Below are 20,262 nucleotides of genomic sequence, written 5' to 3' on the forward strand. Positions count from 1 at the left end.
ACATGATTAGCAATGCTGTAGATCCTCATGTTATGTGAGGACCTCCAGCGTCGACAAAATCCCCATAGGAAAGCATTCAATAATGCTTTCCTATGGGGAGGGCTAATTACGTCGGCGGAGGAGCGGAGGCAGAGCCTGTCCCAGCGGCAACAGAAATCGGTGCTGGACTCCGGCAAGTCACTGAAGGGGTTTAACCCCTTCAGCAACTTGGGGTGGGAGGGAGATGGGCACTCCAGGTCCTGCAGTGCCAGGAAAACAGATGTTTTCCTGGCACGGGAGAATCCCTTTAACCCCCTATGGACACGTGACATGTCATGATTCCCTTTTAATTCCAGAAGCTTGGTCATTAAGGGGTTAAAAGAACTGCAGGTTTTGCAAGCTTTTTTTTAGATATGCCTGCAATAGAAGAAAAACTAATTGTTTCAGTGGGGTTTATCTACTACTACAGTAATATTTATATATTTTATTTGGACAGTGGAGTTTTCCTTTAATACTTTATAACAATTAGCCTTTAATGGGTTAAAAATTAAATGCACCATAATATAGCAAACTGAATAACCCTGTAAAAGTTGAACTCCATTCTAGCCATTTGGTTTTCCAAATGCTAAAAAAAAAAAAAAAAGTTAGATCCTTAACTTTATTCCAAGCAATATCTATATTTAACGTTTCGTAACCAACTCTGTTCTAAACAGCAACGCTTGTTTTATTCTCCTAATACATTACGGCAAGGAAACTAATAATTGATACAGTTAGCAAGTATATATATATATATATATTTGATTTACAAATTAGTCTGGAAAGGTAGATTTTATTAAAACTCAAATGCATAAAACCAAAAAAAAAAAATTACACACAAAAAAAACATAGTAACCAACAGAAAAGCAGCATACCGAAAAAAACTAAACATTGCTCATATTCCATCAGGCATCTAGAACTATGCAGACAAGCACTCGGGAGGGAAATAAAAAAAATAATAATCATTCTCTGAACCATTTTATAGCCATTTTACAATAAAAAGAAAAGGCTATAAAATGTGGATGATTACTACAAGACACAGATCTGTAACATTACATTTATGTTTACAGTGCTATTTAATCATGTACTCCATCATACACAACTCCCTTGGTCGATGAGGCTTTGGCTCTAACCTTAAACTGATTTAAGACTCCGATACCCAGCCACTTTATTCAATGGTTTAATTGTACATGTTATATGGTGACACTCTATATAGCAGACAATGCTTGGGCTTACATTATACAGCACTGGCAAAGTGTGCAGAACAGCTTACCAAGGAGAAAACTATGGTGCAGTAATTCAATTAGCACATTAACCCTACAACAACATATACACCATCATTAAGTCACTCAATTTTTAACAAGTCAGGGGATAGTTGCAGACAATAGAAAGGGGCAAAAATTGTTTGCAAGTGGAAATAGCTTTCAGTTCTTAAAATCATTAACTTAAAGGTAATCCAAAAATATACACGGCTATGTTTTCTTGATTTGGAGGGGGGTGGGTGACAACAAGGTATGAAGAAATTAAGCAAATTACCAGAAGTGGGAAAAATAAAGTACTAGGCCAACTATACCTCTGCCTGTAACAGGTTGTTACCTGCGCATATCACTCTTCATTGTCATCTCTATATAGGGGCTGATGACCTTCCCCAGCAGTATACATTTGTATTCTAAAACATCAACTTAGTTAATTGCGGCTGTCCGCAGAACTCGAGCGGGATTGACGCTTGGTAGAACGAGGAGATGGAGAAGCCTGAGCAGGTTCTGCACTGCTGCTTTTCGGAGGATATTTCTTCTCAGGCGTGCGGCTGGGAGAACGAGATCTACTTGCAGACCTGGAGGACCCGCGAGACTTCGACTTGCTGCGGGATCTAGAGTAGCTCCTCGAACGAGATCTGCTTCTTGGATGAAAAGGATTAAGTGTTGTAGCACAGAAAGAAATTGACTTATAAAAGAACACATCAAGCATAACTAGAGTGCAGAATGGTTATGGTACTCCCGCATGCAAGTAGTTTTTACAATATATTTGTGGGGAGCTGGTCACTTCCTCCCCCAAGAGACAAGCTTCTGCTAGAACCTTCTAATAATTTAAAAACAAGAAAAGAGCAGAAATCTGTTCCCACAATCAGTATCAAAATATGTATCTACAAATGAAAAAATAAAAAATATTGCTAAAAGTCTGGAAAACACTTTATTTATCCTTAAATAAGACCAAAAGCAAAAAATGACAAACATAAACCCTAGCTAAGGCTGCCTGACTAAATGGGAGTTAATTTAAGCAGTACAAAGCATAAGGGATAATTTATCCCTACACCAAGGACAGGCAATCTTTTGCACTCCAGATACTGTAGACTACATCTCAATCCACAATAGCTGGAATGCCAAAGTTTGACAACCCCACTACTACCACCAAACTTGGCTCAATGCAGAGAGCTTCCATCTCATAAGGAGGAGGTGACAATCAGCTTCCAAACAATGGTTTATGGTTTCCTCCCCACTATGTATGCTTTACAAAGAAGTGTTCATTTCAAGTGATTATTTTCAAGTACCAAAACCCCTACAAGAATGTAAAATAAATGACAAATGTGCTTAAAGGAACAGTATCATTAATCTTTCACTTGGCATGGTTTTAGATACAAATGTTTTACATTGTTTTTGTTTTGGCTGAGCAGCAATGTGGGTTGGATTCAGCTATTCAGGCTATCAAACCACACTGACACAGCTACGATGATATGCATGTGGGTAATGAAGGAAGATGTCCTCACCCTCTGAACACTCAGCAGGCAAGATTGAGTTGGTGGTAATAGCTGCATTCAACCCAGGATGGTTGTTCAGACAGAGGTTTATGTAAAATAAGGTAGTTATGGCTTATAGAGGTTTATTGAGATAAAGTCATGGTGCTTGGAGTGGTCATTCATGTTATAGCAAATGCAACAAACTATTCAATCACATGTAAAATCGGTAAAGAGATTAAGGGACGCTCTAGGCACTTCATCTCAACAAAGTGATTTGAGAGCAGTGCCCCCTTTAGTCCTACAATATAAAACATTTTTAGCAGATACAGCAAGGTTTACCTTGCAGGGCTAAATACATCCAACGGCTATCTCCCTGACAGCCAAAACAGAGTCAGACTTGAATCTTTAATGTTTATATAGCGCCAGCAAATTCCGTAGTGCTGTACAATGGGCTCAACGTCCTATCTAAACAATGCCTGCAGCTCCAATGCTTCTTATAAAGAATCATTAAGCTCAATGCTTTTCTTTGAGAAAGATTTAATTGGGAGGGGGAGGAGGGTAACAAAAAAAAACAGATGCCTCATTATAAACTCCCATTTACAAACTACACAGTTTTACATTCAAAGAGCAAGGTTATAGTCCCTCTGAAAGATGGAGATCAATTCATACAAGAGACAAAAAGGCAGTTTTTGTGCAGTGGAACCTCTTATGCACCACTAAAGGACGACTATGCAGTCTAACCACTACAGATCAATCTCTCTTCAACCAACTCCGTGAATTAGTATTTACACTTCGAGAATACCAATTCGATCCAACTTGAGCAGCACTGATAGGCTGAGCAGACCTTCCGTTAGTCAATCACCTAATTATACTCCCATAATAAATTAGCAATGTTCGGCAAACAAAAATAAAAATGTAATAACCAACATGCTTTTATGCATACCACAAGAGTACTGACTGAAAAGGTCCTAGTAGAAGGGGACAAAATAGGTCTCCGATTATCTATTGTTTCTATGTGCATATAACATTAGCATTTTGGAGTTTGGTGTTTACCCATTTCTCAGTGACACCTAATCTTCAAAAGGTGGACTCTCAGGGAGCGGAGCCTGGCAGCTAGGATGGCTGGACATGTGACACGATCCAGCACAATAAACACTAAAACTACTTAAACCCACACTGGTTGCAGCAACCCAAGTACGTAAGACTGACCGGTAAAGAGTGGAAAAAAAGCTACCCCGGAATTGTGCAGACTGGAAAACCGAACCGTCCAGCTAGGAGGCCTAGCATGCGGGGTGACCTGATGCCTGGGAGTGGCGGCCAATCTCCCAACATGGGGATAGGTCCAAACGACAAACCTCCTGCCGACCACTTTAGTTTAAGTACTCTGTGAGCATGTTCTATTAATCTCCACCAGCATGACCAGCTTGTGCGTAGCAAACTGCCAACCTTTACTATATCTAAACCTTAAAAAATGTGCCACTATCTCATTGCCACATGTGAAAACCTGTGATAATATTGTGACTACGTATGCTGTTGTAGAATCGTATGCGGTCTTGTAAATCTGAGCACAACACAAATAAAAAAGGTGGACTCGTGTGACCGCCTTCTGAACTAAAAATGCATAATTGTTGGTTCATATAAAAGGCATAAGCCACCGTAAAATGTAGCAAGGACCAGTAAACAAGGGACTTTAGCACCTTAAAGTAATTCATTCACCATAGTCTAGTGCAGGGATAGGCAACCTCAGGCACTCCAGATGGTGTGGATTACATCCCCCATAATGCTGGTAAAGCATCATGGGAGGTGTAGTCCAAAACATCTGGAGTGCCTAGTCTAGTGAGAAGGCTCTGGTTAATGTGAGTAACCATTTGTGGACTCTGCACGATTAACTGCAATTTCTGTCTGTTTTGTATGGGTAAATCTCCAGTCAGCTTCCCGAGTAACCTCTTGCCTTTTTAAACAAAACTGTGCAGTTTGACATAGACCTAGTTTAGTCAGTGGGTATTGCAGTGATAAAGCATTTCACTCTATACTTTTCTGAACTACATGTCAAATGATGTTCAGCCATCTTTAAAGCTGGCTGTGTATCTTGGGACATGTAGTTCCAAATCATCCTATGTGTACACTTGGGAACAACCAATTGGCATATTTTCTTTACCTGTGCTTTTTGCGATCTTCAACCAATTTAATTTTGCGACCACTTAGTTCAACACCATCCAGCTTGTCCATAGCACTTTTCATATCGTTATAGGATGCAAACTCCACAACCCTTGAAAAAGTAAAACATTTAGTAAATATTTGATATTAAGGCAAATTTAAACAATTTTTCACATCACAATGTTTAATGTGAGTAAAGCGCTCAGTAGCTTACAGGAATCTATAAGGGATCTTTGCCAGGGCTTTCAGAATAACCTCTCAAAGTAACCATGGCGGCTAGCAGCAGGTTTTGTTTTTAACATGGAAATTAATATTCTAAATGTAAGTTTAAGTGTAATTCTCCATTAATGTTGGTCTATAATTTATCCATAAGTAAAATAAATGAATCACTGAGAATTTATAGAGTCTGTGCATAAGTAGAGCTTATGGCTTCGATACCTGCCTCCTCTCCAACGCTTCCAGAGTCAGAATGGTTTGTGTTCATCCACCACATTCCCCTTTAAGATGCAACTGGTACTACTCCCCATGACACAGACACACTATCTTCATTGCTAGCACATCAGTGTCAGAACCGAGAAAACACTGTATAATCCTCAAGCAAGAACACGATAATTCCAAGAGGATTATTACTGCAACTCCAGTTGCCCTCCCTGTGCTACAGGTCTCCCAAGATATTATGGTGGCCTAACATGTTGCATTGGTCGAAATATTGCTGGTTGCCATCACATATGTGATCGACGGGAAACAATTATCAAAATGCATAAACTATGAAAGTTCATATTAAAAATGCCCCCTCCCAATCGCCACTAATTGAAAACAGATGCAGTGTACAAAATGTACAATACCTCAATATTATTGAATCAGTAACATAGCAGTGGAGTTTAAAGGGACACTCCACTGACCCAATACAAAAGATGCCATTTAGTATCCTTAATGAAAGAGTGCTTGCATTTAGTTAGGCTTTTTTTAATTGGAGATACATCTAAAAACAGTGTGTAAAAGCGGTATCTCGCCTGTAAGTCCTATGCTTTTTTTTCCTCCACAGACAGCCTGTGAAATGTGAAAATTGCAGAATTCTCTAAATATCACTGTGGGGCTAGCAGAGTTGATAAGATACCCTTCTCTGGCTGCCTGACAATCAGGGAGGTGTTTCTGCAATTATTTATTAAAGAGAGGATTAAAAGTGCTTTGTGTGTGGAGCATTCCCTTAAGCACAACACATTTAATCAAAGAAACTGGCACTAGAATGGCCCATACTACGTGGTGCAGCAACTTTCAATGTGGGACTGCCACTTTTGCAAGTGTGTTTAAAGGTCTGCCTTGTTCGAGCCACCCAGGCTAACTACAAGTAGTGTTGTGAACTGGGTATGACTAACATATCAAAGCTTGGTATCAAAATAGTAGAACCCGACAAATACTGTCAATACTCACTACAGTTGCAACAAAGATTAACAGATTCCAGACTGCTCCTGGAAGCAAATGTCAGCACGAACGGTTCACTGAAAGCTTCATGCAATGTGTTTCCAATGCCAAGCAACTGCACGATGGCAACAAGTTTCCAAGCACTCTACCCCATTATGGGTTCTCTGTAGTGATAAGTCACGTTCACCAGTAAGTACTCACCCTTCATTCCTGTTGCTTCTGTGTGCATCCACATAGGTCACTTCGCCAGCCTTTCTCATAAAATCCTTTAGATCCTGCAACAAATAAGCCAGAGGACATGCAGGTTAGCATTATGCATTAATTCACAGAAAAAAATAAGAAAAAGTGTACATAGAAAGTGAGTTATAAGCTAAAATGCCTAGGACAAGCCATCGTTAGTGCCATATATGTAAATATATGGAATTTTACATTGAAACATTTTTTTTAACTGAACACTAAGGCTTAAGAACGTTATAAAAAGTAGCATTCATAACAAGCAGCAATTACTTAATTACTTTATATTACGAACACCAACACATACTGTAATGAAGCCGTAATTATGAATTAACTAAAAAAAAAAGTTCCTTTCTAGTTATTTATAACTTGCAAGAGAAATACTTGATATATTTCAAACCCAAATTACTTACCCCAGTATAAAACCAGTGACTGGAGGTACCTTAAGCAAAGAGCCTCTTGTCCATTACCTAGATGACCCAGAGAGTAACTCGTTTACATGAGAAGGGTGGAAGGCGGCTGGAGAGCACCAGAACCTCATTAAATCAGTGAGGTTAACCCTGAAATCCCTGGATGCAATCACTGGAAGTGGCTAGAGAACCTGAAGCTGACCTGAGCTAGCCACTCTGGCTCAAATCTGGGCAAACCAAGATCTAGATCGGCAAAGCGGGAGGGTGATAGGAACCAAAAGGAAACTTCAGAACAGGCACAGGCCCAAGCCCTAGAATTTCAGCCATTAGCAAACCAAAAATTCTTGGGCTCTCCTCCACACAAGAGAAACGAGGCTTAACCCAAAGAAAGGCTGTTAAAAGAGGTTCAAAATGCACTTGGTTAGAAATATGTTTAAGGGAAAAATAAAGGAAAAAGTATTTTCTACAACAAAGGATGGTATAATATCAAATTTAGTACACAAAAAGAAAAAGGCATATAGCAAAGAAACAATATATAAATGTGCAACCGGTAACACATTTAAAATGTCAACCTAGCAAGTTTTAAATGGATGCATTAGTTATAGATTTAAGCAATCCACTAAACCATCTTTATAATAAATGTAACATTTGTAGAAGCAGGAGACATTTCTCACAGGTTATTAGAATAAAAACGTGTGTGTTTTTTAACTAAATTCCAGAGGGGAAAGGAGCAGACTATACCCAACTCAATAAATGGCAGCAGACTATACCCAACTCAATAAATGGGTGTAAAACATGCTTCATCTCCATAAACTGTGCCAAGCTAAGACACTTGCTGGTCTCATCACTAGTGATACACCAGTCCTGATAATTCACTTATACTGCACTGTCTGTCAAGGGATGTTCTTTAAATTATGCCAAGGGAGTTGTAGGATTTAAAGTGCACCATTCACAAAAATATATTTAAAGGGACATAACAGCAATAAGACTAGATCGCTTAAGGCTACATAGAATGTTTTGAATATGTAAGTGGTGATTGTTTAATTTACAAAAACACACGAGTGAGCGAGAAGCTACATGATGAGTGGGGGCTTATGGAACCCTGGTCCCACTGAAAAGGCAGCCAAGATCAGATGAAAAATGTAAGCTGCTTGGTCCCTACAAAAACGGGAGATGTGAATGAAAGGATGTTTTTGTATATGCCAATTTAAGTTAAAAACTATTCATTATTGTGATACATTTTATTTTCTTAGTGTTCTTTTACATACAGGAAAGCAAGATCCTGGCTGGCAATCACTGGATTACCCTGTACTTGCCTTACTAATGCATAAATAACTCCACAAGTTTATGGCTGAGCACACTAGTTCAGGGAGGGAAAATCCCACTTCAAAGGAATGTTACCTGTATGTGCCTGTTGAGAAGGCAAGCTTCCTTGACAGGCAACATGATTAGGCAACACTAGCCGAAACTGTAGCACACACGAATCCTGTAACTACAGTTAAGAACACAAGCTGCAAAGCTGTCTACATGCTTCAGCATGAACTTTTGCTATGATCCGTGTTAATTTTTTAGTAGAAAGAATCTATCAAAATCCATGAATATACCCTCACTTAGAAGGGACACTAATCACCAAAACCACTTCATCCCAATGAAGTGATCTCGTTTTAGGCACCATGCCGTTTTGCTCCCAAAATGTAAAAACATTGGCATTTCAGCATTTTACATAGAGGGGCTAAACACAATTTAGGTGGTGGTCATTCTGACAGCCACCAGCTGGTGCTTCCTTATTCACTACAGAGTCAAACTCTTTTCTGTACATTCAATGTCCTCCTGCAATGCAAGCAGCTCCGATGCTTCTCAAAGATGAGCACTGCATTCCATGCTTCTCTACAAGAAGCATTTGATTGGCAGAGCACGTCCACACTGATGCCATGGACATGTTAAAACTTAAAATAAAAAGGTTTGGCATTATAGTTTCCCTTTAAAGTAATGGCTTAATACAAGGCTTCAATTTCTCTTTAAATATATTTTCATGGTAGATGCACACATAATTATTTCCCCATTATTTTACCATTAAAGAAACCCCACACTACATATCTGACACAGTAGTAGCTATTAAAAGACACTAGAAAAGGGAGATATAAATATACACGTGATGAAGTTTTAAATGGTCATACAGATTTTATATAAAACATCGTTCATTCTGGGCGTGACTGCTTTCAAACCAACAGAGGACGGAGAAAAAATAGGTCAGGGCCAGGTGTGATCAAGAACACCACTTACACAGCACTAGCAATTGGACAACTCTTTAAAGCCTCAAAACAAAACCTCATTTTAAAAAGCCACTAAAGTTACACGGATTCTCTGATTCTTGATCGGTATACAGTCCATCAGTACTCCATTCTAGTTCTATTTAAAGCAGAACAGTCAGACAAGTGTATGTTTCTGGTTCCTTCACCTAAGTAAACACTATTGCAGTATTTATTCAGGTGAATAATGCAGTTCAGAAAAAAACAAAATAAAATGCAACCTACCTCTGCTGCATTTCCACTTTGGGTGCGATTTCGCTGTGACATAACTGATGCCAGAGCTGGCCTCAAGGCATCATGCCATATGCACACAATGTCTTTTCACCAGGAAAGCCATACACGTTGTGTGAATGGCACTGCAAGAGTTAACTAATTTGCCTACTTTGCAGAGCAAAGCATGGAAATTAAAATAAAATAATTGCAGCACAACTTCTAGCCAACTTTAAGTTGGGCTAAAAGTGAAGACAAAATGGTAACTCTTTAAAAAGGGTCACTTCAACAATAACAATGGGCACCACACTACAGTTCTTTGTGACCAAAACAGAGGGTCCCTGGAAGCCAGGCCACCTTTTTGTCTATTACCAATATGAAAGTGGAACTTTCACACTAGCAACAGACGTACTAGGAGGATGGGGTCAAACAGTTCAAAATAATTTGACCAAGAACCAAGGGATGTGCGTGCAGCTTAGAGGCACCATAACAAGATGCCTTTAATAATTGGAAGAGGATCAATCCTAGACCCTCACTGTTGGAATAACAGAAAACAGAGTTACCAAAACATCGATCAGCATTTACTTAGCAGACCCATTCATTCAGTGTACATGTTCTACACAAGCTGCACTCTTACAATTCGAATGCCATCTTTCAAGGAATCAAAAGGCTACGAAATGTTATTTAGTGGCTTTTTAACAGTGTTTACACCAAATATGTATCCATCACCCATCCTGAAGCAAGTGTTATGATACACAGACAAAAGGGACGGCAAAACAAGTAGATCTTATATTAAAGAGCAAACTAACAATATCAGACGTGTCAATTTCCCCTCGTTTAAAGAGTGATTTATTTTACTGTAGTCTCTCCTCTACAGTGAGGTTTGATAACCATTCCCAATGCCAGTCTCATGCCCCATCACACTGTCTGAGCTTCATCAATAAAGAACCTTGTAAATAAAGAAAGAAATATATAAAAAGATTATAGGTAATCCAAGCCCCCTTGAAATATAGGGTAAGAGGAGTTTGCAGGCCTGGACAAAAAGACAAACCGCTCCATTGCGTTATTATAGAAAGATCTAGAGAGATGTGATTGCAATACCACAAGTCTTGACATTCAGTTCTTGGGTTTTATCCAGCTTTAATAGAGTATTTTGCACGATCATTTAAACCTGGGGACCGTAATGGTTAACGTCACCTGAAAACCTAGAACTAAGTTATGTCACACATATAGATACAGGCATCCTTATTAAATAATGTGATCAAATTTAGTCATTGTAATTCCAGGTGTAATTTCTGGGGGGGAGGGGGAATGTTAGGCAAAAAAAAAAAAAAAAAAAGAGTAAAACTGGAACATTTGGCTATTCTGGCTAAGAGAAAAAAAAAAATCACTTCCCAATTTCCCTTTAGTTAATGACCAATCAAAATGTGCAGCTGCTAGATCCCTGTCTAGATGAAATGAACACAGCAGTAAGAGTATAGCAAACATTCAAAGATGTAAAATAGTGTTATGTTCTTGGGTCAATAATGAATACAATGGACACTAGTTTTAACAGCTTCCACAGAAATTGAGCCTTCTTCCCTACACACTGTTCTGAAAGGGAAAAAGGCAAGCCATAAAAAATTACAAAGGCTGTGTCTATATGCTACTGTAGAGAATACTTGGTATTATGTTGTGAAGTAGGAAGGAGACCTTTCAAGTTACAACAGTAATCCCATAAAACAATGTATCTGCAAAAGGTAAGAAACATTTATATATTAAACTAGAGAAATTGTCAAACTGATAGCCATGGGTAAATGCATTCTGGGATAGATGGATTTATCCATACTAGGATTTTTACGCAGAAAACATTTCCAGCAATTCAAGATTAAAAACTTTAATGATGCTGGCTATCTTGCTGGCACAAGGCAAAGACTATATTTCATGATCTTTAAAAAGTGACACCATTTTCACTACATGGCAGAAACTTTAGATTTAGTTCATGTGTTAACAAATATATACATTAAATTTATTTAACTGCCATTTCTTATTGTATGCCTATACATTTACAAAGAAATTCCCTCAAAACAACCGACACACTCAAACAGCCAAGGCCGTGAAGCATGAACAAGAAGAGCTGTTCGAGGAATTAACATGCTAAGAGAAAATCGAGAAGGTATTGATGACTGTCAGTCTTGGTACTGCACTGACAAAGCTCACTGACCTAGAAGATCTCTAATTTTACATGAAACACATGTATATAAACCTAAAATCACTTGGTGTAATTTCCAGAGGACTAAAGAATATTTGTTTTAAAATAAATTTGCTTTAAGAAACTCAGTAGTTACAAGCTGAGGGTATTAATAAACACGTCTCATTGTTAATATGTCTTATTCATATAAGTTCAACTTCATGTCAAACACTTAAAAATGCACATTTCTGTTTACTAGAAGGTAAAATTAATTTAGAGCAACCAGTTACTTTAGGCAGAGAATAATTTCCAACTTCATACTGTGCTACCTAAATCACCATATTAACACAGCTGTCGTGCACTCTGTTTTCGGAGATGCTTGGTCAACTATTTTGCGAATAAGCATCATGGGAAACAGACCACAACAGTTGGCCAACCACGGTGCAAATCAGAGGGTGTTTGTTTTATTGCCTGTAAGCAGAATCCACCACTCAATACATAACATGGATGAACACTGCAATCTATAAAGTGGTGTTTACATCACAATGGAGTTGGCTTACAGGTTTAAATAGTTATTATGACATTAACGTTTGCTAACCACTCATGTAGTACAATGACCACAAGAAAAAAGTTAAAGCGTTACTGAGAAGCTCAGTGTAACCATAAAAAAAATCTGCTTATTAAAGTGGCACAATAATGCCAAGTCAAATGGGAAATTCTACCCAACATTCAATAAATAACCTGAAGAGCAGCTTAAAAGGGTACTAGTTTTATTTAGCAATTGGGAGTTTTAATGTCTTTAACGCAAAAAGGCAATGATTGCACTTGCATAAAATTATGTCAAACAGTCTTCACAAAGAAGATTTTGAAATTCTAATGGACCTGCAATGTGATATAAATGCCTCCTCGCAGAATTTGGTTTAAATCTCAGTATGTCTGTTTTATATGTTCATGCCAATTAAAGTGTCTCAGTACTTCTAGTGGGGACCTGTCTCGTTCTCAATAGGACACTGAGGCATAAAAAAAAAATTAATCAGTAATTGAGGCAAATGTACAGCTGACCATCAAAACTCAAAATGCCAGCCAGATAAATTATGTAGCACCGTTGTACGACATAAAAATACAGTGTATTGGCTAAATACTAAAATAGCAATGTATATTTTACAGTGTCTTACAATGGCTGTGCCAGCCTACCAAGCAGAAAAGGTGGAATTTCCCATTTTAAACACCACTAAAGTAATGAAAAATAAGTAGCACACACCCTATTATGCCAAGGCTATACATAAGTGTGTAAAGCCGCTCTAGGCTGACTAATCCTTTACTCATTAAGTTATATTTGAGAACAAGCTATACAATTCTCACCTGCCAGCTGACACGTGAGGAGAGGTTTTCCACGATAATCCTATGCTCGGTTCGAACTGGAGGTCCATACCTACTAGGAGAACCAAAAGAAAAACAGCAGATTTAGAAAAAGAAAGCTGGCAGAAATGCAAGTCTGTTGGGCTTGTGAAAAGGGGTGGAGACACATAACATACACAAACTACCTTCGTAGCTTGAAAACTTAATCAAAAACCACATTACCTTGGTCCACCAGTGTTAGACTGACGATAGCCAAAGCGCATGGGATACCTCCCTCCACCACCTCCACCTCCCATCATTCCTCCTCGTCCTCTACGATTCCTGGCATGTTCAATTGTGACCCTTAAAGAGACCAAAAGATATACCAATAGTGAGATACAACAAATGCACTTCTCAAAATTAACAAGAGGCAAAACAAGCAATACAGAATGGATGAGACGAAAAGCTCAAGAATAGAAAGCAGCCTTTTATACTACAGCATCACAGAATCTGTAGCCGAAAAGGATACCCAAGAAACAAATAGCTGGAGTGCCAAAAGGAATACCAATCCTTGTTAAAGGGACAATCTAAGCACCAAAATCATGCTGTCCCTGCAGCTGTAAAGAGTTGTTTCAGGGAAAAGGTACTGTATACATTTTGCAGTTTCCATGCCTATTTGTGACTGTCAGACAGAGCCACTAGGAGCATCAAACGCTAATAATATTGAGTTAGAAATTCAGTTGATCTCCATTGCCAGCATGCAGATACAAGACGCTGTATGTGTCCAATGCTTCTCTAAAAGCATCATTAGATTGGCACATTGTTTCTTGATTGCTGTGTCTAAGGTTTCTCTTACTAATATGCAGATGTCCAAATGGTATTGGTTCAAGAGAATAAGCGGCTAAGTTGTATTCTAATTATGAGACTTATCAAGTCTAACACTCACTGAAGATCAAGAATATATACAAACAGACAATTTAATACAGGAGCACCCAATTAATACATAATTGCATAATGAAAATAAAAAAAAAAAAAAAAAAAAAAACAACTTACAGCTGCATCTGTGTGCCCAGAACACAGCACCATGAGGACTCAGAAATTAAGCATGAAGCACAATGCATGTGGCACGTCATTCCCAAAGTGATGGATTGCAACCACCAGGAAAGGACGTCACCCCCACTGGTTATAGTTTGCGCAGGTTCACACTGACCCACAACTCACTACACTCGAGACCAGAACTCTGCGCAAACAAAGACTGGGGCTTCAGGATGAGTACTATCCTCATACATTTTTCTTAATGTTTCTCTTAGCTTCTGACTGAAGCACTACTGGGCAGGGCCAGCTCATTAGCTGAGCTCAATGCAGGAGCTTTCAGCAGCAAAAAGATAGTGGCAGATGTCCAGCGGATCCCAAGTTCTCAAATATTTTGTCTATAACTCGGAGGACTCCATTGCACTTCTAGCACCATAATCACTACAGTGGGCTGTATTTAAAACCAGCCACACATTTCTAAACTTCCAGCTGGATTTTTGGTAGCCTAGAAGATCATGACTAAAGCCAAGATCACAAATATAAAAGACGGACAGTTTAGTAAGCAGTCACTAACCAGATTCATTTCTAGCTACATAGCTTTATGCAAAGGTTTGTTGGCAGCTGAAAAAAGACAAAGCACAGTAAGAACTGTGCATAATGTCATAGCACGTAAAGCTCTATTGTACCAAACACACACTGCCTATTTTGTAAACTCCCTGATGTAAAGCTCTATTGTGCTCATATTTAGAATTCAGAATGTATGGACATACCTTTCACTGCATAGTTCTTTGCCATTCAGTTCATAGACTGCATCATCAGCATCCCTATGATCTTCAAATTCCTATGAAAGAACAAAAAACAAAATAAAAACACATGAGCAGGATGAGTTGGGAGTGGGGTTACCAAACCTATCAGGGTTTGACATAATTTTTGTGATAATGGGTAGAATACGAAAAGCTGACTGGCTACATGTTTTGGAATGCTACGCATCACACCTCAGTAGCCCATCAATATGCATAAGTGATTTCTGTCTGGGAAACATGGTGGATCTGACATTTAGTTGGAAGCAACTTTCTATAACGAACACTAAATATCTGTGAAATATATTCAAAAAAAATAAAATTAGGTAACCTCAATGCCAATCGGATATCTCTTCTTTAGCACAGATCCCAGGTAAGCGTCACTGCCGCCACCTATTGTGCCCCCTAGATCTTTGAGAAATTTGTTTCGTATATTAGAACAGGTTTCTGAACACTGGTATCTTGTCTTGCCTAAACGTCTCCTTAACCCCTTAAGAACCACACTTCTGGAATAAAAAGGGAATCATGACATGTCACACATGTCATGTGTCCTTAAGGGGTTAAACAAATTTGTATAAAGATATTCCAGAAGACCAATATAAAACAAGTATATTGTCGCAGTTTCGTTGTACTTTTAATTGCAATTCTCCATTTTGTCTTTTGCATTACTTTATTGTATAGTAGTATGATTTACATACTACATTTACACCCTGCCACTGATGGCATTACGTCAATTAAAGTTAAAGTTAGTTGTAAAGCAATTAAACATGTCATTTATAAAAAAAAAAAAAAAAAAAAAGAAATTTAACTTTCAGGGCTGGGCAATCATGTGCACACAGATAGACCTGGTTTAGGTTGAAACATTGCCTAGTACACATTCTGGTGGAGAAAAAAACCCATATCGAAATGTATATAAAGCTGCAGCACTCTATATTTCTACTTGACTCATTAGGACTGGAGGGAGCCTTGCAGCCTGCACCTATTATGCCTCACTATAAACCAAAGGCAGTTTTATCACTGCTTGCTAGCATCTTCATTTTTTTGGGTACGGTAAATTCTTTATTTTTATTTTAGTCATGTTATATTGTTAGGGGTACAGAATGAGGAAAGGGGAACATTTTAAATATGGCACAGTGATGAAGTTTAGTGTCAAAAGCACATCTGTCTGTACTGTAGTAAGCCTATTTTCTGATAAATTCTATTAGAATGCCTTTTTTTATATATGGAATCAAGTAAAATATATTTGGTTGAATACACCTTTATACATAGTGGTTGCAATGAGGCTCCTCGTGCCAGGTGAACCATTGTATTATTCTAATAGGGTTGGTGGTGTTGTGAATTGAGCATCTTCATTCTTACACACAATCTATGCAATTTCAACTACAACTGGCTAACAATAAGCAGCTAGCAATTCTTCACCACCCCCACAACCTCCCACTGCACACTTGGAATATTGGACTTGTGTACGGCAGGTTGAAGATCAAAAAACAAACAGGAGTACGCACAGAAGGGGAGTGTTTGGACGGTCACCACCTTATCTGCAGTTTCTTGTACGGTCAGCATTTTGATCTTGCTATACACCTCAATGTACTCTTATTCTGCGGTTTTCCTCACCGAATCACCTGTACTTTCTAATTCCTTAAGATAATGCCACAACAACTGATGTGACTTACTAAAACACAATCACAAGTTGACATAACTAATTCTTAGTCTATCCTTAACCCAGTTTCTCTCATTCAAGTCCCTAGCGGTCTAATGTTGATGGGAACTAATCAGGTAAACTGTGGACGTCTCTGGGTATGATTGCATATATCAAGTGTTAAAGGAACACTGCAGTGCTAAACCAGATGACAAAAGGAAAGAGTTTAATAATGTGTAATAAAAGATAAGTTTAATCTAATAGTTTTAGAAACTGATTAATCAAAGATCCAGTCATACTCATAGGTGTTGATAGACAAAATAAAATGGGGAATTGAATTTAAGGCTAGTAGAATGAACACGTGGGCAGATTATCTCAGATGATCCAACAGAAAGTCCTGTTTGGGAGCTTCTAGCTCTCTAGAGAAAATAGTGAAGGAGATGATTGATGCATGGTGGAATCCAGGTAAGTAGTCAAACTGTTCTAAAACCGTTTGACTACTTACAATGAGGGATGTGCCAATGTGTTCCTAGCCCAATAACTACTACAGTGAATAGTATTTATGGCACCTGGAGTGTTACTGGTGGTGGGAGTGTTTAAGATTAAAAAAATAAAATGAATACAGTTTTTTTTCTTAACTTCCACTGTGCAACTTACCACAAATCCAAATCCATTTTTCAGATTTATCTCTCTGATCCGTCCATACCCTTTAAAAAACTTTTCCACATCTCTCTCCCGGGCATGGGGACTCAGCCTCCCAATGAACACTCTGCAGCCACTCATTTTATCTGTTGATTAAAAAAGACATTTGCAATCAAGATTTTCCTATAGAAAAAGTACAACTAACTAACTGCAGTTAAAGAGTAACCAAACTCATACATTATATAACAGACAGTTAATTCCCACCTGTTCCCTCCTTTTTTTTTATTTAAAATATTATATAGGCCAATCTAACTATTTAGAGGCCATAAAATTCTAGCCCTATTTGTTCTCTTTAAAGGGTAGAATATGTGTTGGTGTAGTAATTTAAAAACTATGTAGACAGCATTTGAACACATAGCAAAAAATGAGATTTCCCCCCTCCCCCCCCACTAAACCCTGACCCCTTCCATGAGATCCCCCCCACTAAACCCTGACCCCTTCCATGAGATCCAACCCCACTAAACCCTGACCCCTTCCATGAGATCCCCCCCACTAAACCCTGACCCCTTCCATGAGATCCCCCCCCACTAAACCCTGACCCCTTCCATGAGATCCCACCCCCCACTAAACCCTGACCCCTTCCATGAGATCCCCCCCACTAAACCCTGACCCCTTCCATGAGATCCCCCCCACTAAACCCTGACCCCTTCCATGAGATCCCCCCCACTAAACCCTGACCCCTTCCATGAGATCCCCCCCCCACTAAACCCTGACCCCTTCCATGAGATCCCCCCCCCACTAAACCCTGACCCCTTCCATGAGATCCCCCCACTAAACCCTGACCCCTTCGATGAGATCCCCCCCCACTAAACCCTGACCCCTCCCCCACTAAACCCTGACCCCTTTCATGAGATCCCCCCCCACTAAACCCTGACCCCTTTCATGAGATCCCCCCCCCCACTAAACCCTGACCCCTTCCATGAGATCCCCCCCCACTAAACCCTGACCCCTTCCATGAGATCCCCCCCCCCCCACTAAACCCTGACCCCTTCCATGAGATCCCCCCCCCACTAACTAAACTCTGACCCCCCCCCCCCCTGAGATCCCCCCCCCACTAACCCTGACCATACCCCACTAACCCTGACCATAGATGGCCCTAGCTTCCCCTGCGATCCGGCTGCCCGCGTTGTGTATAGAGAAAGCAGCATCCTACTCCATGCATAGTTTAATCCCACCCACTGCAGTAAACCCATTATAAAACACACAGCTAGGATCCCACTATCCCAGCTCCAGCACAGCCAGGCCCGGCCGAGGCCTCCGGCCCTCCCACTCCCAGTAGGCCGCATGCCCGGAGCGCAGTGCCGATCCCCCCTCGCTCACCGCGGGCACAGCCGGCTAGCTCTCTGTCCATACCGCGCCCATGGATGGCTATGGTAGGTTAGTAAATGGCCGGAGAGCGTTCTATTGCCGTAACGGAGCTCGCACCCCGTGAGACCAGCACTCACCTCTCCTTCCGCAGGATGAAATGGCGGATGGGACGCTCCGGATGTGACTCTAACAAGATGGCTGCCACAGGGGGGAGGGGCTTGTTGTCATGGGAACAACGGCGGTTATCATCCGGGTCTTGGGAACATCTGGCGCCAATAACAGTGTCCGCGCTCTGTGTATAGAACTCTAAACAGCTCTGGCCACTAATATAGAGCTCTAAACACCTCTGGCCAAGAATGTAGAGCTCTAAACACCTCATGCTTTCTGTACAGAGCAGTGATGGCTAACCTGGACTGTAAAAGCTAGCTGAGCATCAAAGGGAAATGTAGTCCAGAAAAAACTTATGTTGTCAAGGTTAGCCATTACTGATATAGAGTGATAAACAGCTCTAGCCAAGTGTATAGAGCATTAAACACCCCATACTGTCTGCATAGAGCAATAAACAGCTTTAGCCAAGTATATAGAGCAATAAACACGTCATGCTTTCTGTATAGAGTACTAAACACCCCATACTGTCTGTATAGAGTACTAAATAGCTCTATCCAAGTATATAGAGTACTACACACACCATGCTTTCTGTATAGAGCACTAAACACCTCATACTGTCTGTATAGAGCACTAAATAGCTCTATCCAAGTATATAGAGTACTACAGACACACCATGCTTTCTGTATAGAGCACTAAACACCTCATACTGTCTGTATAGAGCACTAAACATCTCTATCCAAGTATATAGAGTACTAAACATCTCATGCTTTCTGTATAGAGCACTAAACACCTCATACTGTCTGTATAGAGCACTAAACATCTCTATCCAAGTATATAGAGTACTAAACACACAATGGTTTCTGTATAAAGCAATAAACAGCTTTAGCCAAGTATACAGAGCACTAAACATCTCATGCTTTCTGTATAAAGCAAAAAACACCTCGTATTTTCTGTATAGAGCACTAAACACCTCATGTTTTCTGTATAAAGCAATAGACAACTTTATCCAAGTACATAGAGTACTAAACAGCTCTAGCCAAGTGTATAGAGCACTAAACAGTTCATGCTTTCTGTATAGGGCAATAGACAACTCTATCCAAGTATATAGAGTAATAAACAGCTCTAGCCAAGTGTATAGAGCACTAAACATTTCATGCTTTCTGTATAGAGCAATAGACAACTCTATCCAAGTATATAGAGTACTAAACAGCTCTAGCCAAGTGTATAGAACACTAAACATTTCATGCTTTCTGTACTGAGCAATAGACAACTCTATCCAAGTATATAGAATACTAAACAGCTCTAGCCAAGTGTATAGAACACTAAACATTTCATGCTTTCTGTACTGAGCAATAGACAACTCTATCCAAGTATATAGAGTACTAAACAGCTCTAGCCAAGTGTATAGAACACTAAACACTTCATGCTTTCTGTACTGAGCAATAGACAACTCTATCCAAGTATATAGAGTACTAAACACACAATGGTTTCTGTATAAAGCAATAAACAGCTTTAGCCAAGTATACAGAGCACTAAACATCTCATGCTTTCTGTATAAAGCAAAAAACACCTTGTATTTTCTGTATAGAGCACTAAACACCTCATGTTTTCTGTATAAAGCAATAGACAACTTTATCCAAGTACATAGAGTACTAAACAGCTCTAGCCAAGTGT

The 20,262-nt window shown here is 39.5% G+C and overlaps 1 protein-coding gene across 4 annotated transcripts; it reads right to left on the reverse strand.

Annotated features, from left to right (window-relative positions):
• Positions 1-792: 792 nt before the first annotated feature.
• Positions 793-18,688, reverse strand: LOC134582968 (serine/arginine-rich splicing factor 5-like). Of its 4 annotated transcripts, XM_063439693.1 has the most exons (8): positions 18,618-18,688; positions 17,128-17,258; positions 14,802-14,872; positions 13,243-13,362; positions 13,024-13,096; positions 6,530-6,603; positions 4,908-5,018; positions 793-1,915 (listed from the first exon to the last, which is right to left on the reverse strand). In XM_063439693.1, exons 2-8 carry the CDS (start codon positions 17,251-17,253, stop codon positions 1,702-1,704), a joined length of 789 nt encoding a protein of 262 aa, XP_063295763.1. In that variant the 5' UTR covers positions 17,254-17,258; positions 18,618-18,688; the 3' UTR covers positions 793-1,701. The 4 variants fall into 4 exon arrangements, with proteins under 4 accessions (XP_063295763.1, XP_063295767.1, XP_063295765.1 ...); XM_063439697.1 differs by lacking the exon at positions 18,618-18,688 and having other exon boundaries at positions 793-1,912; positions 13,024-13,093; XM_063439695.1 differs by lacking the exon at positions 18,618-18,688 and having other exon boundaries at positions 13,024-13,093.
• Between the last annotated feature and the right edge of the window lie 1,574 nt (positions 18,689-20,262).

The sequence above is a fragment of the Pelobates fuscus genome, chromosome 13 (genome assembly GCF_036172605.1).
Source record: "Pelobates fuscus isolate aPelFus1 chromosome 13, aPelFus1.pri, whole genome shotgun sequence".
In the NCBI taxonomy this organism is placed as follows: domain Eukaryota; kingdom Metazoa; phylum Chordata; class Amphibia; order Anura; family Pelobatidae; genus Pelobates; species Pelobates fuscus.